This window comes from Oncorhynchus mykiss, chromosome 30 (genome assembly GCF_013265735.2).
Source record: "Oncorhynchus mykiss isolate Arlee chromosome 30, USDA_OmykA_1.1, whole genome shotgun sequence".
NCBI lineage: Eukaryota > Metazoa > Chordata > Actinopteri > Salmoniformes > Salmonidae > Oncorhynchus > Oncorhynchus mykiss.
In genome coordinates, this window is record NC_050570.1 from 13,280,551 (window position 1) to 13,303,221 (window position 22,671).

Here is a 22,671-nt window from a genome sequence, read left to right on the forward strand (position 1 = left end):
AAAATGAAAAAATAACCCAAACAATCTCATACTCCAAGTTTTTTTTATGAAAACAAAAGTAAAATGTCAATAGACTCGCAAATAGGCATTTGTGCACAATTGTCTTTTTGAATAGGCTATAATGACAAACTTCAGCATGTGAGGAACAAATAATGCAGAATAAGGAATCATTTGGAACAGTGCTTGGATCGCCTTTATATACTGTATATCCCACATCAGATTGCCCTACCTTGTTTGCCTTGCTACAGTGTTTTTCCGTACTGAGAAAAAGATACTGAACCAATACTGCTATCTGCTGCACAGGAGTAGTAGGACACGCAAAACTACACAAGTTATCCCCTAAAAACGAATATTATTATAATCAAGGTCATATTTGTACTCCAAAATTAATATTAAGAAAAACTACAGCTTAACCTTATTGATAAGATTCTTAATATTTGATTGGACTTGTTATGGAAACCATATAGCCACAGCGGAAGCTATGATTATTATTAGCAACTATTTAAATATGTATTTTTATAAATGCATGACAACTTTCAACATGAATAAAAGTCAAAGAGCTACACCTATAGAGCATATGTAGATTGAATATGATTGGAGATAAATATGAATAGTTATTTCCTCAATAAACAGACGATGGAGGGGTTGACTATTGACTCATGGAGGGACCGATGTTACTTTGTTGTAACTGAACCGGTTCAGTCTAGGCATCTTCTATGCTAATGCAAGTGTTTGAACCTTAGTTTCCTTTCAAGATGGAATATAATACCTTACTGTAGTATTGGTTCATCCCATGTTTACACAACATATCCAGACTGCTGTTATACTGTTCTACTGTTCTACTGTTCTACTGTTCTCTTCTCTAATCCTGAGGTGGAGCCAAACATTCCAATGCTGTGCGTGTTCCCTGACACACACACACACACACACACACACACACACACACACACACACACACACACACACACACACACACACACACACACACACACACACACACACACACACACACACACACACACACACACACACACACACACACACAGTGTGGTGTCACCGTGTGTACATGAGGCGTGATAGTGTGTTGAGGAAATACATCAAAACTCCCTATCATCTACAAGTTGTAACAACATGGAGGGAAGGGATGATTGGGATCAAGAAATAGACTGGACACATCATTGGATTTCACATTTCTGGAAACAAACGTGTCAATTATCATTGGAGAAAAGGTGAGTAAATCAATTTACCAGTGTGATATTTACACATTTAGAAGTAACCCACTCAATCACCATTACAGAAAAAAAAATTGTAAACCATAATACACAGTTTATTGAGCTGTTTAATATTAGTAAAAAGCATCGGTAACATAATTTACTCAAACATTTTATTGTAAATGAAAGTGTGATACTGCAGGACAATATTGAAGGCTACACCCTAACTGAGATGACCTTTCTTTGTTTAGCAATGAACTATGTGAAATGCATGTATTGGTCTAAGCAGAAGAATAGCTATTTATCTTCCACATGAGACCACTTCTTGATCAAACACTTTATACAGAATGTTTATGGGCCGATCCAGCCACTTTCAGGCTTTCAGGGCCAAGTGACTTCCTTCCCCTCATTTGTTATAATCCCTCCCTTTTGCTGGAGAACTGCATGGGTGAATGATAAAGTAATACAGTCTTCAAGTAGGCTACAGTAAAAAGGATACAAACTACGCTGGTACTGAAACAGTGAGTACTACTTTAGTTTTTACTTATACGTTTCCCTATATTGTAAGTAAACCCTGATTCTCTCAGAATACAGGTATCTGTTAATACAAAATGGTTTTTGCTGTTGTATGGTTGTTGGTTGTGTTCATGTGAACAAAGACTCAAGCTCTTGTGATACAAGCTCTTGTGGTACTCTGTTTTTTAATTACCTTTTGTTCTAACGCTCAAATTCTGTGTGTTCGAACTAGCAGCTACTGTATAAAACACCTTGTATTGGGTTTTAGGGACAATGTCCATTGGGTGTGAATTTCTTTGTATTGACTGTTCCTTACCTTTGACACATTCCAATTGGAAAGCACCTGTATGAATGCATTTACGTCATGTAAAGCAAAGAAAAGTAATCCGCCGTGCTGTGGTCATTTAGAAAGGGATGTTATCAGAGAGTGCAGCACACCCTGTTTTAAGTTGCCTGTGTGGAGCTGTCAGCACTCAACCATGCAGTTGTTTAACAATGGTGGTGGCTAAGTACTCTCCTCTGTCATTGCAACCAAGTTTTTGGAAGCAGAGGCACAATATTTTGTGTGTAAGAAAGAATGGGTGTTGGCCACAACTTGAGTTTAAACCAGTGGTGTAAAGTACTTAAGTAAAAATACTTTCAAGTACTACTTAAGTTGTTCTTTAGGTATCTGTACTTTACTATACAAAAGTTTTACTTTTCCTCCACTACATTCCTGAAGTAAATAATGTACATTTTACTCCATACATTTTCTCTGACATCCAAAAGTACTCGTTACATGTTTAATGCTTAGCAGGACAGGAAAATGGTCCAATTCACACACTTATCAAGAGAACATCCCTGGTCATCCCTGCTGCCTCTGATCTGGCGGACTCACTAAATATAATTGCTTAATTTGTAAATTATGTCTGAGTGTTGGAGTGTGCCCCTGACTATCCGTAACTTTTTAAAAACAAGAAAATAATTTAATCTGGTTTGCTTAATATAAAGAATGTGAAATGATTTAGACTTTTAATATACTTAAGTATATTTAAAACCAAATACTTTTAGACTTTTACTCAAGTAGTATTTTGCTAGGTGACTTTCACTTTTACTTTAGTAATTTTCTAGTAAGTTATCTTTACTTTTACTCAAGTATGACAATTTGTTACTTTTTCCACCACTGGTTTAAGTTTCAACATCAAAGCTATGATCTCCAAACAGTTATCTGTTAACCTAACAAAAATGGTTTAAGGCAAAGAAAATGATTAGTGCTTTATCTTACCAGAGGAGAGTGATGAGGATCAACAGTACAGTAACTGTGTTAAAGTAGAAGTTGGGGTCAATAAACACAGTAGCAACCTGAGCTATGAACTAATCAAATTGCTTTTCCTCATTGTCTGTGTTTTCTGTTTGCGCTCGATTCTAGGCCACCGCTACACCATGTTTGCTACAATCCCATTAGCTAAGAGCACCGTAACCCCTAACACTACAGCCAGCCACACTACCGCCGCTCCCGGGTTTATAGACCAACTACTGAACAAGATTCCCTGTGAGTAACCCCCTAAATCCCCCCGCCTCTCACTCTACCCCCCCTCCTCTGCCCCCCACCCCTCCTGAGTGGGCACCCCTATGCTGCCCCCCTTCTGTCCCACTTTCAACAGACATGGCAGGGGAGAGCTGCCTGCCCGGACACCTGTCTTCATGTGTCATATCTAATTCCACTCCCAACACACATTTCTTAGCTCTCCATTTTCACTTATTATACAAGTTTATATCTCCTGAATCTTGCTGACTGTGCTCTTGCTGCATGCTTCAGATGTGTGTCATAGTGAGACAAGTTGACTACACTGACTCTCTCAAGACTCGGCAGCTAGGGGCTGCTACTCTCACATAAATACAAGGCGTATGTCTTTTCGAATAGCTCTCCATTTCTACTTGTTACAAGTTCATCTCTCCTTAATCCTGCTGGCTGTGCTCTTGCCTCATGCTTCAGATGTGTGTCACAATGAGACAAACTGCTGTCTTTTTTTTTGTCTCACTCAGTGCCAAGATGGGCCATTTACACCATCTTTGCTGTCATTGTCTTGATGTTTTTGGTGTGTATTATATGCATCTGTGCGAAATGCTGCTGCAAGAGCAAGAAAAAGATCAAAAAGAAGCCGGACAATCAAATCAATCTACAAGGGGTGATTGGTTCCTCGACTACATCGCTAGTAAGTACTGGGAGTAGTAGTCGTCGTAGCTAGATCTTGGTGGGATAGCACAGAGCGTCTGCTCCATTCTATCCATTTATTTTTGTTTAGACTGGTTGCCATTGTGAAGAAGGAGTGAGGTAGAGGTGCAGCTTTAGCTCCTCATGTCTGTTAGGATGGGCCGCTGATTGAGGGATTGGTTGGCTGGCCGATGAATGTGATTGGCTGGTTCAAGGTATGACAGTGTTCTTGATGGGCAGGTCCAACATGGCTCGGATGATGCAGGCTACGGCTCAGCTAAAAACCGGGGGAGACTACTCTATTCTCTGGAATACAAGGCACAAGAGGTTAGAATGAACTTGATTAGTCTTTTGAACTTGTAACTTGATCAAAATACTGTAGCCACCACAAGCCATAGATCCAGAGTTCCCCTTTGATCACAGATTTAACAATATATTCATTATCACACATATAAAGATAAATGTCTTATTTTTCAAAATATCACTGAAGTAGAATTCAGTGTGTATTTATTTTTCTACCATACAGTGATATCGTGTTTTTCTGGAACCCTTATCTTCCCCTACTATCTTTGACTATGCTGCCATCTCTCATACCCTGCAGCTGACAGTGGGGCTGAAAGAGGCTGCAGCTCTGACAGCCATGGACCGGAGTGGCACCTCTGACCCCTATGTTAAAGTCTACATCACTCCCAACAAGTCAAAGACATTTGAGACTAAGGTCTACAGGAAAACCCTCAACCCTGTGTTCAATGAACACTTCACATTTAAGGTATTTGAAGGGTATTATACACATGTTATTATAGCAGTATTACCAGACAGTATACCAATTTGAGATGTTTTTAAACTGTTTTACATACCATACACAGTGTGAGTCTGTGTTTCTGCACCACTCTTGACTCGTGCCTGACTATCTTGTGTCCAGATTGACAAGGCTGAGCTCAATGAGTCCACCATAGTCATGAAAGTGTTCGACTTCGATAGATTCTCCAAACACGACATCATCGGGGAGCTGAGGCTGCAGCTCGGAATCATCGACTGGAACCATGTGATTGAAGAGTGGGAAGACCTGAGAGAACCCTCCAAGTTTGAGGTCAGGAGATTTACTTGATTTCTGGAACCAAATAGTGCAGGTCAAAAGTTTTTTTTCAAACAGCATTTGAATATCACAAAGTTGTTAAATCTAGCCATAGGCCTACTTTGCCTTGACATCTATAGGCCCACATACTGAATTTCCACATGTGATTACAGGATGAAATTCTGGGGGAGATCTGCTTCTCGTTGCGCTATGTCCCCACCACTAACAAGCTGACTGTTGTCATCCTGGAAGCCAAGAACTTAAAGAGTATGGACAAAGGGGGCTCATCAGGTAGGTGGAAGCCTGGCTCTCTGAGAGGAAGACTGAGTGGTTGTTTTGCTGAAGAGGCTAGTTATGATTAGCCTGGAATCCAGACCTGTTTTGTGCTGACATTCCACTCCTTGTTCTCAGTCAGTGTCATGCAACAAACATGTAACACGGAGAAACAAAGAGTGGAATGTTACCACAAAACAGGTCTGGATTCCAGCCTAAGTTATTAATTAAACAAATAACATTCTGTTATTATTGAGGCCAGTTTCAATTATCACAAATAATAGGGCATTATTTGTGAGGCAGTGGATGCTCAAAATACTCTCTACTGTACTCATGAACACTGTAGATCCCTATGTAAAAGTGCAGCTTGCTCTGGACAAGAAGAAGTGGAAGAGAAAGAAGACATCTGTTAAAAAGTCCACACTGAATCCCTACTTCAACGAATCCTTTACGTTTGATGTGTCATTTGAACAAATTCAAGTAAGTATGATCTTATCTCAGAATATGGCTAAGATGAGGCCAGTTACAAGCTCAACAGCCTGCATGCTATGGAGCTCCAGAAAAGAGGCCATCTCTTTACATTATAATGTTATTTTGTTGGCAAAATAATTTAAACAAAAAGATTATGGGACTGACTGTTCTCTGCTGTCGCTCCCTCTAGAGGGTTCACCTGATGATTTCCGTGTGGGACCATGACAAGTTGAGCAGGAACGATGCCATAGGGAAGATTTTCCTGGGTTGTGATGCTGCAGGGAACCAGCTGAGGCACTGGGCAGACATGCTGTCCAATCCCCGTAGGCCTGTGGCTCAGTGGCACAACCTGCTTTCCAACGAACAAGTGGACTCCACCCTCGACCTCAAACACACAGTTAGGATCCCCTTCATCAATAAGAACTTTTGAGAAATCTTAGACTCGCTTGCCAGACTCATGGCATTCAAGTGGCTATGGGAAGAGGTTGGAGAAAATCCTCCTCAATGGCCCGACATAACCAGATTCCTCCTTCTACTTCACTAAGCTAATAGCAGCTTGGAGGCCCTAGCACTTTTAAACGCTGCAAAATACAGTGCCTTCAGAAAGTATTCACACCCCTTGACTTTTTATACATTTTGTTGTGTTACAGCCTGAATTTAAAATGGATTATATTGAGATTTTTACGTCACTGTCCTACACACAAGACCCTATAATATCCAAGTGGAATGATGTTTTTAGAAATATTTACAAAAAATATTTTTATGAAAAGCTGAAATGTTTTGAGTCAATAAGTATTGAACCCCTTTGTTATGGCAAGGCTAAATAAGTTCAGGAGTAAAAATGTGCTCAACAAGTCACATAATAAGTTGCATGGACTGTGCAATTATTGTGTTTAACATGATTTTTGAATGACTACCTCATCTCTGTACCCCATACATACAATTATCTGTAAGTTCCCTCAGTCGGTTAGTGAATTTCAAACACAGATTTAATCACAAAGACCAGGGAGGTTTTCCAATGCTTCTCAAAGAAGGGCACCTATTTGTAGATGAGTAAAATTTTTTTTTTTTAAATCAGACATTGAATATCCTTTTGAGCATGGTGAAATTACACTTTGGATGCTGTATTAATACACCCAGTCACTTCAAAGATACAGGCGTCCTTCCTAACTAAGGAAGAAAACTGCTCAGGGATTTCACCATGAGGCCAATGGTGATTTTAAAACAGTTACAGAGTTTAATGGCTGTGATAGGAGAAAACTGAGGATGGATCAACAACATTGTAGTTACTCCACAATACTAACCTTATTGACAGAGTGAAAAGAAGCAAACCTGTACAAAATAAGGCAATAAGGCACTAAAGTAAAACTGCAAAAAATGTGGCAAAGAAATTAACTGAATGTCCTGAATACAAAGCATTACGTTTTAGGGAAATCCAACATAACACATCACTGAGTACCACTCTTCATATTTTCAAGCATGGTGGTGGCTGCATCACGTTATGGGTATGCTTGTCATCGGCAAGGACTAGGGAGTTTTTTGGGGGATAAAAATAAATGGAATAGAGCTAAGCACAGGCAAAAGCCTAGACAGAAACCTGGTTCAGTCTGCTTTCCAACAGACACTGGGAGACAAATTCACCTTTCAGCAGGACAATAACTTAAAGCACAGTTGCTTACCAAGCCAACATTGAATGTTCCTGAGTGGTCTAGTTACAGTTTAGACTTAAATCAGGCTTGAAAATCTAAGTAATGGCTGTCTAGCAATGATCAACAACAAACTTGACAAAGCTTGAAACATTTTAAAAAGAATAATGTGCAAATATTGTACAATCCAGGTGTGAAAAGCTCTTAGAGATTTTCACAGAAAGACTCACATTTGTAATCTTAGCCAAATGTGATTATAACATGTATTGACTCGGGGGTGTGAATACTTATGTAAATGAAATATTTCTGCATTTCATTTTCAATACATTTGCTAAAAACATGTTTTCACTTTGTTATTTTGAGGTTTTTGTGTAGATGGTTGCAAAAGAAAATCTATGTAATCCATTTTGAATTCAGGCTGTAACACAACAAACTGTGGAATAAGTGAAGGGGTATGAATACTTTCTGAAGGCACTGTAAATGCTGCCATTTTTATAGACATTTCATGATAAACACATGATAATTTAGGAAAAATAGAATTATAGAAGCTCAACTATTTTCTATGTAGTCCATTGTTTATTGGTTTTATCCTCAGTTTGAATAGCCTTACAGGCAAACTTGAACACTGCACATATGACTGGCATGTTCATAAAAAAGTAATTACAATTTGTCTCCGTTGTAGAACAACAAGTTATTCAACAAACACTGCCCCTATATGGAAATATTCTAAAACTCTTACTTGATGGTAATATGCAATAAATCCATGTATGGCTTCTAATTTCCCCAAAGCATCTGATTGAATGTGTCTGATTGAATCTCAGATGATGTGCCCTACCTTGAGTCAATTAACCTGAGTTCAGCAGCCTCCTCTCTCCCAGTTGACACAGGGTTGGTACAGTGGGAAATCAGGGAGCCACAGCAGTGTCAGCCTATAATACCTTTAGATTAACATGGATCCCTATGGGAGGGATAAAACAACAGAAGCAGAGCTTGGAGTCTGAGCCAGCGTTGTCAGCACCTACTGTGCACATGCTCATTACAGCTACCTAATTAGGAGCTATGTTTTGGACAGAGCACTGGAAGCACTGTGGCCACGACAAGACGGGATGTTGCTTACTGCTCTCACAGGTGGTCAGGTGTAACATATTGAATGGTATGAAATAAGTAAAGGAGTTTTTTCATGGCTTGAGTGCATGTTGTCAAACATACCCTTAATACAATAGTATTGCAACACATTTAGCAATATTGCAACAAATATGGAAGTTTGAGTATAACTTGGAAAGGTTTAGACTTTAAATCATGATACTTTGATTGAACTGGGTTCTAACCATGCTAGGTCAGTTATCATAGAGTGAAATTCAAAGAAGTGGCTATGCCTATAAGAGGAAATTAGAAGGATTCAAGGAAAAAGTCTTCAATCTCCAATTAAATTGGGTTTTTATGGTTGTATTGGAAATTAAATGGACCTTCCCTCATTTCCAATTATAATTTTTCAATGGAAATCAATTAGATTTTCTCAGAATCCTCTTCATTTTTCCGGTGAATTGTTACTTCCTGGAAAGAGATGAATGGATGACCAGTGTGTGTGAGAGCAGAACTGCACGTGTTTCCAGAACATAAGGATCTGAGTGATGATCCAACAGCAGAGCCAAACCAAAGGTCATCGCTCACGCTGCTCTGTTTTTCGCCCACTCTGTCCTGTGACACAGGCTCTCCCGCTGGGTGACCTGGCCTGTGGTGAGCCTCCCAACGCTGGGCACAGTAACATCAAAGAGCCCCTGGGAACCATGGAATATGCCTGTTCTGATCCTGACTACAGGCCTGATCAATAAACCATGGATAGCATACTCCCTGGTAGAGTTAGTGAGCCCACTCCCTGGTAGAGTTAGTAAGCACACTCCCTGGTAGAGTTAGTAAGCACACTCCATGGTAGAGTTAGTAAGCCCACTCCCTGGTAGAGTTAGTAAGCACACTCCATGGTACCAGACACATCACATGACACCAAGAGTCATTTAGCATGAGGCAAATGGGCAGAAAACAAGCAGATAATCTGTCAATGGGACTCCATCTAATTCATAATGTGGTTGTTAGTTCTCTCTAAGCATATTGTTTGAAGTGCTTCTGGAGTCATTGTTTGCGTAAAGACCCAAGCGTCACAAGCAGGTGTTGAATAATAGGTACAGAGGAGAGAGAAAGGCCTCGGAGAGGCAGGTGTCTTGGCAACAGGCAGGCAGGGCCTTCCCTTGCCGTCTCGCGGGGTTCTTATCGACACATATCTTGCACCTGAAAATTAAGAGCTCAGAAGCTTGAGGGGTTCTTTGAAATGTAAATGGCGCCCACCCACCTACAAATCTACCCCCCCCCCCCCCCCCCACCCACCTACACACCTACCCACCCACTCTCTGGACGTTGTGTGTCTGTATATCCATGCATTTGTAAGTGTCCAACACTACACCAACACTTCATTCACACCGACACCACAAATGCCCTGGACATTTCACAATGGCACCTCAGTCATGATGTTTGTCAGTAAATGTTAAGTATGACACACTGCTGGACTGACTCCTCTGTCATCATGACTATGAGATATTCACCTTAAATTATAAACCTTTTGATGTTACCTATTGCATGATGCATATTAAATAGAAAGAGGCGTGTGCAGCTTACAATGCTGACATAGAAATTGCTATTGTAACGTTTTCAAGGACACAGTTACAACATCTGGCCTACTATCTCCCTATGAACCACCCTATCTAGTGAGTTCCCTATGTCCTCCATAGTCAGATGGGCTATGTCATTGAGATTCAACTATTCCTTCACTATGGGCCTATGTCATAGAGATAAAACTATTCTATCACTATGGGTCTATGTCACAGAGATAAAACTATTCTATCCATATGGGCCTATGTCATGGAGATAAAACTATTCCTTCACTATGGGCCTATGTCATAGATAAAACAACTATTCTATCACTATGGGCCTATGTCACAGAGATAAAACTATTCTATCCATATGGGCCTATGTCATGGAGATAAAACTATTCTATCACTATGGGTCTATGTCACAGAGATAAAACTATTCTATCCATATGGGTCTATGTCATGGAGATAAAACTATTCTATCCATATGGGTCTATGTCACAGAGATGCAACTATTCTATCACTATGGGTCTATGTCACAGAGATAAAACTATTCTATCCATATGGGTCTATGTCATGGAGATACAACTATTCTATCACTATGGGCCTATGTCACAGAGATAAAACTATTCTATCTCTATGGGTCTATGTCACAGAGATAAAACTATTCTATCTCTATGGGTCTATGTCATAGAGAAAAAAGTATTCTATCACTATGGGTCTATGTCACAGAGATAAAAGTATTCTATCTCTATGGACTATGTGCTCAGCTGCTCTGTATGCAGCAGGGTGACATCATGTGACTAGCGTTTCCAGGATACCTGGAGTGCGGCTAAGCTGCCCAATTAAAGCTCGCCTTGAAAACCATTGCCTCATACAGTTTAAGTGATTGCTCTCGATGAGGGTTTGCTTCATGCAGATTGCAACCAGGGTATGACAAGAAGGATTATTTGTCAATTGAGAGACGACGAGAGAAAATCCAATAAAATCAGAGGCTATAACTACACAAGGTGAGTGTTTAAACCTTTTTGAATGTGAATTAGGCATAAGCAACTTAGTATCCCAGATAGTTAGCCTACAAATGATTAAGGAACAATGTGGGATAATATGATGCTCTATGGTAATTTAATCTAATGATATAACCATTTGATTATTGAAGAATATAATAATTATATGAGCACACTCTATTGTTACACAACATTTAAGGTTGTTTTCTACTTTTTTTTTGTTATCTGAATTCTTTAAAAAAAAGTGTCATGGACTGTCAGTCCCTTGAATCGATTGCCCAGACGAATTTGAGAGTTGCATTTCTCCAGACCATTTATACCAAACCATTGGGACTGGATCACTATCAGACCAAGATGTCAAGATTTATATTTTAATATTCCATCAAATCAATTGATGACATTTGATACGTCTAATGCAGGCAATATTTGTTCAATTTTGTTTTTTTGTATATTCAATACCATTTTTCCTTGACAGTTGTCAACACAGGGGCCACAACCGACCCAATTTACCGGGGGTGTATTTATTACGGAAACCGTTTACCGTTTAACAACCAAACGGAAGCAAACAGAGAAAATTGAACGAAATGGGGCGGGACCTATTTGATTTTGTCCAATAGGAACTCTCGTTGGCCTTTTCCTCTTGGAATGGACGGTTTTTGCAAAAAAAAATAACAGACGAAACGTTTTGCAACAGAATCGGCATAATGATTACACCTCAGTAGAATTCCTAATCTCGTTATTGAGGTGATTTGTCTACGTGAGCTTCCGTACTGTTCATTCAGCTGAGAGCTGCAAAGAGCGAGTGGATGGGGGGTTTGTGCTATCTGGAATTTCTATCCATTTCATTCTTGTTGTATGGACATCTATGCAATAGTGTACTGTTTGTCTACATTATTTCGAATGGGCATTTCTTGTGTGTGTGTCTTTTGCTGATTGGCAAGCATTCATTAAACAGCGACACTGCACCAACCTTTTCTGGCTAGCTAAATTTGCTAACAGTAGCTAGCTAACTAACGTTAGCAAGCTGTGTGCATACGGCATACCATAGCAGGCAGCAATATTATAATGCAATACATTAATTTAGCAGAAATATGCTATGCTAAAAATGATTTGATTAGGCTCGGTTAGTCAATGCACGGCTTGGCACACGTCCACAGGAATCCTACCGCTAGCTGATTAACTGGCTGGTAAAAACAGCAGCGAGCCGATGGCCACCACCACAACATGAGTCAGATTAACGTTAGATGTCGGACTCTTTGAATGCTCTCTCTGCTGCTACTCCTCATCATTCATTTCAGTTCTCCGGCGGCAGAGGGAGATTCTCTACTATGACAATTGATATATTTAGTTACCTAGGCTGTGTTGATTGATGGTTACAGATTGTCAGTAGCCATTATCAACACAGATATCGGATAGCTTTGGAAAATGTTGAAACCCATGTTGATCATCAGAATCCTCAATTAATCTGTCTGTCTTGTTCATCAGGAGGCAGAAAATGGAAACCGTGGAAAAATGGAACAAATGCCTAATATCACCTAAATTGTTGGATAGAAAAGTATTTCCCAAACAAAATGGCAAGACAGGTACTTGTTCTTCATGGGTTGCACTTTTAGTAATGTACACATAAAACAATGTTGCTTAACAAGTCATCGTGTATGAATGAATGGTAAATGAAAATACAGAACTGAAAATATAAATGTTATTTCATTCACAGGCATGATTGTGAAGCATCTTCACAACACATTCAGACTTCAACATAGTTTGCAGATACAGTCCATCAGTCGCTCAGAATGTGCCACTGGTAAGAAAATATTTGTCCTGAAACCTAGTGCCCTTTTTTATTCTGGTAATATTTCAATGTTGACAATTTTTTTAAGCACTGCATCTTAAATGTTGGGGTTGGGTTTTTGATAATCTGTTTTGGCACTATGCATTAGCTACAGCATATACAGAGGGTCCATTCTTATCATAACTAATTACATTGTAACACAGGTAAATATTCACACTGCCTTTGTCAATCAGGGATATCTCAGTGTTAATGTTTAGCCCCTCAGCAAGCAACAATTGGTCTAATATGAAAGGCTCCATTTTCTAGTACAGGGTTTCCCCAAACTCGATCCTGGCCCCCTCCCCGGGTAAACAGTTTGGTTTTTGCCCGAGCACTACACAGCTGCTTCAAATAATCAAAGCTTGATGATGAGTTGGTTATTTGAATCAGCTGTGCAGTGCTAGGGGGAAAACCAAAACGTTTACCTGGAGAGGGGACCAGGATCGAGTTTGGGAAACCCTGTACTAGTAGAACAGAAATGGCAACATTCACAGAGTGGTTGAGCTATTTATAAAACCACAGATGTGGCACTGTGACTATCCTTTTGCTTGTATGAGGCACTATGCTGCTGAGGCCTTTCTCGTAGTTTTAATTAAAATTGTAAATGAGAACTTGTTCTCAACTTGCCTACCTGGTTAAATAAAGGTGAAAAAAAAATACAAGTTCAAGAAACATTATAACAGCAAAGTTACAGAACTTGGCAAGGCCTAATCTCTGGATGTTTTCCTACCTGTATATGTAATTCAGGCTCCTGTCCAAATTTGATGATGAGTAGGAATGAGCACCACGAGCCTCGGCCTGTCCCTGTTGCCCTCACCCCCCAGCTTGTCCCAAGGGCCCACCGGCCCCTCTGCCTCTCCGTCTCCTCGGATAGCAATGGCCGCTTCAAAGCTCTGGAGACCCAAGAGTGGAAGAACAATCTCAAAGCCCAGGTATGTCTGTCTACTAGGCCTAAACTGGTGGGTTTCCCCATCAGTGACTACTGTTAGCTATGTGGGTGGCTGTAGTACTTGCATTGTAACCAGGGGTTGGAACCAAAATTCTTTGCCCAGAACCACAATTTCTTTCTTTCCGTTCCACTGTTTCGACTAGCAAAATAAAGTTTTGAACCAGTTCGAACACCAAAAAAGAAACTGTTTATCGTTCCTTTTTGTTCCCTTTTAAACCACTGAAATCAAATTACTTCACCAATGAATAGAGCTGCTTGCTATGGAGCTGGCAAGCTATGTACGTACATGCATTGGACAGACAAGTTTAGCGAAGGGTATGACATGTGACTGACATTGGAATGTCTTTGAACTTCAGAGTTGGCTTAACTAACGTTGGACCAGAGCTAGCCCTTGATTATGAGTTTTTTGAGAGCTAGACCAGAGCTAGCTAAAAAGCTAGCTATAGTGCAATTGGGAAGTATTCAGACCCCTTGACTTTTATCACATTTTGTTATGTTACAGCCTTATTCTAAAAATGTGTGAATTGTTTTTTCCCCTTATCAATCTATACACAATACCCCATAATGACAAAGCAAAATAGTTTTTTTATACATTTTTGCAAATTAATATAAACAATGAAAATAATATCACATTTACGTAAGTATTCAGACCCTTTAGTCAGTACTTTGTTGAAGCACCTTTGGCAGCGATTACAGCCTCGAGTCTTCTAGGGTATGACGCTGCAAGCTTCGCACACCTGTATTTGGTGAGTTACTTCCATTCTTCTCTGCAGATCCTCTTAAGCTCTGTCAGGTTAGATGGAGAGCGTCGCTGCACAGCTATTTTCAGTTCTCTAGAGATTTTGGATCAGGTTAATGTCCGGGCTCTGGCTGGGCCACTCAAAGACATTTAGAGACTTGTCCCGAAGCCACTCCAGCATTGTCTTGGCTGTGTGCTTAGGGTAGTTGTCCTGTTGGAAGGTGAACCTTCACCTCAGTCTGAGGTCCTGAGCACTCTGGGGCAGGTTTTCATCAAGGATCTCTCTGTGCTTTGCTCTGTTCATCTTTCCCTCGATCATGACTAGTCTCCCAGTTCCTGCCACTGAAAAACAACCCCACAGCATGATGCTGCCGACACCATGCTTCACTGTAGGGAGAGTGAAATGTTTCCTCCAGACGTGACGCTTGGCATTCAGGCCAAAGAGTTCCATCTTGGACCAGAGCATCTTGAGTCATTTCTTTGCCTTTTGACAAACTCCAAGAGGACTGTCCTGCCTTTTGCTGAGGAGTGGCTTCTGTCTGGCGACTCTACGATAAAGGCCTGATTGGTGGAGTGCTGCAGAGGTGGGAGAAACTTTTCAGAAGGACATCCATCTCCACAGAGTAACTCTAGAGCTCTGTCAGTGACCATCGGGTTGTTGGTCACCTCCCTGACCAAGGCCCTTCTCCCCCGATTGCTCAGTTTGGCGGCCAGCTCTAAGAAGAGTCTTGGTGGTTCCAAACTTCTTCCATGTAAGAATGATGTAGGCCACTGTGTTCTTGGGGACTTTCAATGCTGCAGACATGTTTTGGTAACTTCCCCAGATCTGTGCCTCGACACAATCCTGTCTCTGAGCTCTACGGACAATTCCTTTGACCTCATGGCTTGGTTTTTGCTCTGACATTCACTGTCAATTGATGGACCTTACATAGACAGGTGTGTGCCTTTCCAAATTATATCCAATCAATTGAATTTACCTCAGGTGGACTCCAAGTTGTAGAAACATCTCAAGGATGATCAGTAGAAACAGGATGGACCTGAGCTCAATTTTGAGTCTCATGGCAAAGGGTCTGAATACTTATGTGAATAAGTTATTTCTGTTTTATATTTGTAATCCATTTACAAAAATTTCCACAAATCTGTTTCCGCTTTGAATTTATGGTGTATTGTGTGTAGATTGAGGAGGAAAAACTATTATTTAATCAATTTTAGAGCAAGGCTGTAATGTAACAAGATGTAGAAAAAGTCAATGGGTCTGAATACTTCCCGACTGCACTGTACCAGAAATAAAATAAAATAACATGTCTTACACTTTCGTAGATAATAAATCCAATGTGAAACATGAAATCTATAGTGTCCTTAACTAGCATTAAAAAAGGTAATGCATTGTTCTCTACACTAAACAAAAATATAAATCCAACATGAAAAGTGTTGGTCCCATGTTTCATGGGCTGAAATAAAAGATCCCAGAACATTTCCATACACACAGTGCTTATTTCTCTCAAATTGTGTCCACAAATATCTTTACATCCATGTTCGTGAGCATTTCTCCATTGCCAAGGTAATCCATCCACCTGACAGGTGTGGCATATCAAGAAGCTGATTAAACAGCATGATCATTACGCAGGTGCACCTTGTGCTGGGGACAATAAAAGCCCACTCTAAAATGTGCTGTTTTGTCAGACAACACAATGCCACAGATGTCTCACGTTTTGAGGGAGTGTGTAATTGGGATGCTGACTGCAGGAATGTCCACCAGAGCTGTTGCCAGAGAATACAGTTTTAATTTCTCTACCATAATGTTGTTTTAGAGAATTTGTCAGTACGTCCAACTGGCCTCACAACCCACGTGTAACCATGCCAGCCATGGACCTCCACATCAGGCTTCTTCACCTGCAGGATCGTCTGAAACCAGCCATCCGGACAGCTGATGAAACTGTGACCTGACTGCAGTTGGGTGTCGTAACCGACTTCAGTGGGCAAATGCTCACCTTCGATGGCCACTGGCACACTAAAGAAGTGTGCTCCTCACAGATAAATTCTGGTTTCAACTGTACTGGGAAGATGGCAGACAGCGTCTATATAGCATTGTGTTGGCGAGCGGTTGGCTGATAACAACGTAGTGAACAGAGTGCCCCATGGTGGCAGAGTGCCTGTATTCCAGCCATGTGAAATCCTTAGATCAGGGCCTAATGCAATTATTTAAATTGACTGATTTCGTTATGTACTGTAACTCAGTAAAATCTTTGAAATGGTTGCGTTTTATGTTTTTGTTCAGTGTAAAATCTCTCCCTAATTTCTGAATGACGCCTGTAACATCAGTAGCTACAATAGACTATGCTTCGGGGAAGGGTCAGATACCCTACACATGCACACACACTGGCAAAGATTTCCAGCTGGCAGGCAGACACTGGAATTAGTTTCTGAGTTGACAGGGAGGGCTTTGCATAGGCACTTTTTTTTTTTTTTTGTGGGACTGGGAATAAATGTCCAGAATGTTAAATAACGTTAACCGGTTCCCATGCTTTTTAAAAAATAATGGCTCTGTTCCAGAACAATGTAGATCACATTTGTTGTCAGTTCTGGTTCTGTTCCTCTAAAATAAATTACCTTTTCGTTTCCAACCCCTCATTGTTACTAGTATTTTAATGTATTGCTGACATCCCAAAATTAATTTCTTTGAAAAAATCTGTGTCCTATCTTTTGGTATGGTGCCCTACTTCAGTATGCTTTGTGTGTGTGTGTGTTTGATGTTGTTTGTGTCTCACTTCAGATGGAGCAGGCCCACTGTGCAGGAGCAGCCAGCAGCACAGGCTCCCTGGAGAGGGCCTCATTGTTTTGTGCCTCTGGTTCCACCACAGCCTCCAGCTCTGGCCTATCCAGCCCTGTGGAGAACCTCACCAAGAGCAAGTCCTCCAGCCGCTTCTCCCTATTTTCCCCTCCCTGGAACAGTAGCTCAGAGTCCGATTCCAACCCCCCCTCCCGCTCCGGCTCCAAGAAGCTGCGTAACTACAGCATGAGAGCTGCCACAGGTCCGGCCGGGGTGGGGTCAGTGGGCAGGGCGGGTCCACCAGACACCCCAGACACGCCCAAACTGAACGTCCCGGAACACTTCCAGTACTCTGAGCCCGTCATCTCCAAGGTCACGGACTACATCTTCGTGGGCAACCTGAACGCAGCGTACAACGGGCGCACGCTGTGTCGCAACAACATTGACAGCATCATCGACATGAGCAGCATGCCAGGGGACTCCGGCCCAAGTCTCAGCCTTATCCCCTGCACCTGCTCCCGAGGAGCCCGCCACAGCTGGTCCCGCCTCAAGGTGGACATCTGTGATGTCCCAGACGCACTGGGCGAGGGAAGCCCCGCCCTGAAGCAGCACTGCTTCGAGGACATCAACGAGTGCATCGAGGCTTCCACGGAAAAAAGGAAACGAGTGCTGGTCCACTGCCGTGACGGGTACTCCCTGGCTCCGACCTGTATCATCCAGTACCTCATGGTGAAGCAGAATATGCGGCTGATCTCGGCCTACGAGCTGCTGAGGGCCAAGTACCCCGTTAACATCAGGGAGTGTCACCAGAATGTGCTGGTGAGCCTGGAGAGAGCTCTGCGGCCTGGAGGCAACGTGGACCCAGAGTGCTTCAAGCAGGCTATCTCAAGGAAAGTGGCCTGGACCTGACCTGGCTCCTCCCCCTCCACTCCCCTTTCCCTGTAGTTTGGCCCTCTTTATTTTTCTAATCTAACCGTGGCATTCAATGGATATTTTTCTATGGACAATTTTTGAAAGGCAGCTTTACTTTCTGTCATAGTCAACTGGATATGGAGATGTTGCCACTAACAGTGAGCTTCAAAAGTATTGGGACAGTGACACAGTTTTTTAATGTTTTGGCTCTACTTCAGCCTTTTGGATTTGAAATGATACGATGACTGAGGTTAAAGTGTCAGACTGTCAGCTTTCATTTTAGGGTGTTTTCATCCATATCTGGTGAACCATTGTAGAAGTGTTTAGAAACCATATTCTATTCTTATTTGCAATAAAAGTGACACTACACATTATTTACCATTCATTTCTATTGAGCACAAAATAATCTGAAACACCACCAAAGCAAATGCCTCTAACAAGTTCGTAGAGTCTCACAAGCTTGATGTAATCTTTGCGTGCTAGGAATATGGGACCAAATACTAAACTTTTGACCAGTTTAATGCAAATATAAGTGAATTTGTCCCAATACTTTTAGTACAGCACTTTTTGCACATACCTTCTTAACGGTTCACCAGATATGGATGAAAATACCCTCAAATGAAAGCTGACAGTCTGAACTTTAACCTCCATCGTCTCATTTCAAATCCAAAGTGCTGGAGTACAGAGCCAAAACCACGACAAATGTCAGTCCCAATACTTTTGAAGCTCAATGTACTTGCAACACATCAAAATTCTTGTGAAAATGTAAATGCAAGTTGATGTATTTGTCCTCTTCTGAGCCTGTGAATTTGACTTTGTGATGTTTCTCCATAAGCGATTAGATGTTTTACTCTTTACATCTGCTAGATATGGAAACTGTTTCATTCTAGACAGTGACTTCAGGCTGAATAAGCCCTGTGCTACCTTGGTTTTATTGTGGTTGTGTTTTTATTTCAGGGGAATTTGAATGGGAGTTCTCAGGAGAACTAATGATGATGTCATTCCAATATAGCTGCAAACACTGCTGATCTAATCTGAAAGCTCTGTGTGAATAATGGAGGATGCCACTGCTCTCCTGGATCTACATCGGCCAACCACAGGAGCAGATCATTACTGTACTATATCAGCGACATGCAGGGGACTTTGCACATAGATTCCGATTTGTTGTTGTTGTAAATCCCTCCCTCACACCTCAATTGGTCTGTGACCCTCCTGCCACAGACAGACATAACAATGTGGTAGCCTCCTCAAGACATTTTCCATCATGGTTCAGAAGACCAGGTGGAAGACAATGATTTATCATAGATCATCCTCTATGAGGAAAACTAACTTACATGACGTTCCCTATCACTTTAACTCACCGTTGTAAACATTTGCTGTGCTACTTCTTGGAAACTGTGGCTTTGTAATTTCAGCTGTTGTGTATGCAATGAAAATGGATGGTCAGTATCTATCTCTCTGGAATGTCAGTATTAGTATATTAAAAATCAGACTGAATGGTGATTCAGTGTTGTACTACGGGAAATTCTATTGCACTACCTAAAAAGGTTCTCCAGAAATGCACAGTTTGATGGGTATTAGAAAGCTGACATGAATCTAAACACCAGTTAACTTTTTTATTGTCATTGTTCTGTGGTATGGAAATGTATTTTTACAATGATTGTTTTGAAGACTTTGTGCTCTAGTGTTCGATTCAGTTAATTTGGTCCCAATATTTTTCCCTTAAAGGGACAGTTTGTTCAAAAGTAATATTTCAATTATTTGACTTATCTTGGAAGTAATAGACCAGTAGTGACTACGTCTAGGATTAGGGTTTCATTATTTGACTTATCTTGGAGGTAGTCATAGACCAGTAGTGACTACGTCTAGGATTAGGGTTTCATTATTTTGCTTCAGCCACAACAGGCTAAATGTTAGCATTCTCTACCTCAACACAAGGGTTGAATGTTGCCCATCTTTAGAACTGTCTGAATTGCAAAATCAACTCAAATTAACATAACATTGGAAAGCAAAACTTTATATCCAGGGAGTTGTGTAGAGGCTCATATGATTTATAAAATAGTTACATTTCTGTAAAAAAATATAAAAAAAAGATGGCTTGCTAAAGTAACTTATCATATTCATAAAATGCCACTGATCCAATGTTATTGTAGTATGATTATGATCATAAACCACTTTTATCTGACAGACTTAATATTAGAAATGCTTATTTTTGTCAGCAGTGGTTGTAGTACATGTTTGTTGTTCTGTGACCAGTATGGGTGGAATGGAAGCTTCAGTACATGAGTATGGTGCCTTTGCTTGAATTTGTCTTGTGCGACTGTACAGTGACACTTGCACACTTTGTATGCAGTTGTTGGGCGTTGATAAACATTTTTCTACTTTAAAATGTTGCCTATTGATGCTGTCAATGTTTTTAATTGGAATACACGACGTAAGGATCTTATGAAAGAATACAGTTATGTGAATTGGTTATTGCTGTAACATGTTTTGGTGGTCAGTGAGTGCACAGTCTTATGTACTATGCGAAATGTGGCTGTGACCATTCATCCATGATGTGATCAGGGTTACAGAATGACCCTAACTTTCCCAAAATTCCCAGGTGTTCCAGAAATCCTTTTTGGAGGATTCAGGATTTTCTGTGTATTTCCACCTGATTCCTGGAATCTACCAACTGGGATTTCTGGAAAACCTGGGAGTTTTTAAACCCTAGATGTGATGATTCAACATTTTGTGCACTTCTGCACGCCATACAATTTAGGCCATAGACGGATGTTTTAACATTTTCATGGTGAATATACTATATTTAAAAATAAACGGTTATAGAAGGTTTATTTGACCCTTGTGATGGTGTCTTTGGGTCGTCTCTCAACTTTGGTTTTAAAACGTGTTCTCAGGTGAGCTGTATGATGGCCCAGAATGTTTTGACTGAACTGTGTATGAAACCAGAATATGTGAAGCTACGCATTTCCTGTCGAGTTTTTAGTAGGTGTACATATTAAAAAAGACGTTACATCATTGCCATATGTATATTGTTTGACCGGATTATTCTGTATAGAAACGTAAACAAAGTTGAGTCTTTGTGTTCTCAGGGTTCTATTCATTAGTGTATACCATAAAAATAAGTTTCTTATCAGCTCAGGTTCAGGTAGTCCATCCCCATTTCTGTCCGTTTTCTTCCATTTAATGTCTAGTGAATTTACACGAGGCTAATCTTGGATTCCCCACATCAATATCAGTCGTGATGTGAACAAGTGCACTCGGGGAGGGCGGAAAGGGTAGAGAATCATAGGAAAATGGGGGCTTCAAGGTTTGAGGTCGAGCATCAGGAAACTATTATTCTGCTCTCTGAAGAGGAGACACATACACACAAAATACCCTATGCAGAATAAGGAGCCAGGCTCCAGTTTTAAAATAATCAGCTTTAAACACACATTCGTGAAGAAATTACATCTTGACGACATCAGACATTCCTGCAGAGGGTGAGGGGGGGCTTTCTGACCCTGACCCCATCACAGTATTATTAGCCTTATTCCACACACAGAGCTAACACACTGCTGCTGTGGCCTGTCTGTCACCAGCCTCCATGACTTCTATGACCTGCACGACTTCAGCTTTCCCTTCCTTTATTCCATCGCCCTGCCCCTCTTCTGGCTCTCACTGGTCCTTAAGTACTACATATCCCCACAGTTTGCCTCTCTCCTCCCCTCCCATCTCCCCCATTCCCAGGCCGCTGTATTCACTTATACCCACCTGTCCAACCCATTAGTGATGTGACGTCTGCATTAGAGCCTTTTTCATGCGATCGGGCATTTGATATCATTCCAACCCTTTGCCCATTGTAACACAGTGTTAGATTTAATGTAGTCTGGCTGTCTGGAAGAAACAGCTCTTCAGCTAACGTCATACTATGAATCATACCATACTGTATATGGCACTAAATTAAACATTCATATTCAGTGGCAGATATTACATATCATATTATTACTAAAACAAACATTCTTCTGTTTAGTATAAACACTTTTTCTCAGTGCTATGGTGACCGCCACCTCAACCTGATATGTTCTGGAAGAAATGCCAAAGCATGATGCTGGTATATATTGATTCTCCTCTAACACATCACCATTAACTGCTCACTGATTCTCTAAAGTAGCTTGCGCTGTGCTGTTGTTACTTCTGGTTAATTATACAAGTCCATTGGTCATTTCATGTACAGCTTCCTGAATAGTCTTCACTGTGCAGCCAAAACAAATTCCCTGGACCATTCTCACACCTGCTGCCTCCTTTACTTTCATCACTGAGCATTCCCTCGTTCTTTTCTTCAGCCTGCTCAAACTGGTGGTGGTGGTATCACACTGCCACTTCTCTGTAGAACTCTTTCTGAATGGTCATCTCCCTATCAAACGCACTAACAACCCTAGCCCTGTCTCTCAGTTCTTCA

General features: G+C 40.9%; 2 protein-coding genes across 5 annotated transcripts; both read left to right on the forward strand.

The window, feature by feature from the left end:
- The first annotated feature begins 1,073 nt into the window (after positions 1–1,073).
- On the forward strand, positions 1,074–6,574 carry LOC110521354 (synaptotagmin-2). Of its 2 annotated transcripts, XM_021598856.2 has the most exons (10): positions 1,096–1,229; positions 1,673–1,732; positions 3,136–3,258; positions 3,753–3,922; positions 4,162–4,248; positions 4,523–4,690; positions 4,844–5,011; positions 5,170–5,287; positions 5,616–5,749; positions 5,931–6,574. In XM_021598856.2, the coding sequence occupies exons 3-10, from the start codon at positions 3,150–3,152 to the stop codon at positions 6,168–6,170; spliced, it is 1,194 nt and encodes a 397-aa protein (XP_021454531.1). In that variant the 5' UTR covers positions 1,096–1,229; positions 1,673–1,732; positions 3,136–3,149; the 3' UTR covers positions 6,171–6,574. The 2 variants fall into 2 exon arrangements, with proteins under 2 accessions (XP_021454530.1, XP_021454531.1); XM_021598855.2 differs by lacking the exon at positions 1,673–1,732 and having other exon boundaries at positions 1,074–1,229.
- A 5,065-nt stretch (positions 6,575–11,639) lies between these two features.
- Positions 11,640–21,256, forward strand: LOC110521355. 3 transcript variants are annotated; one of them, XM_021598858.2, is made up of 5 exons: positions 11,640–11,845; positions 12,518–12,615; positions 12,747–12,833; positions 13,608–13,792; positions 17,322–21,256. In XM_021598858.2, the coding sequence occupies exons 2-5, from the start codon at positions 12,528–12,530 to the stop codon at positions 18,225–18,227; spliced, it is 1,266 nt and encodes a 421-aa protein (XP_021454533.1). In that variant the 5' UTR covers positions 11,640–11,845; positions 12,518–12,527; the 3' UTR covers positions 18,228–21,256. The 3 variants fall into 3 exon arrangements, with proteins under 3 accessions (XP_021454533.1, XP_036824850.1, XP_036824849.1); XM_036968955.1 differs by having other exon boundaries at positions 11,642–11,776; XM_036968954.1 differs by lacking the exon at positions 11,640–11,845 and adding an exon at positions 11,849–11,907.
- Positions 21,257–22,671: the final 1,415 nt, after the last annotated feature.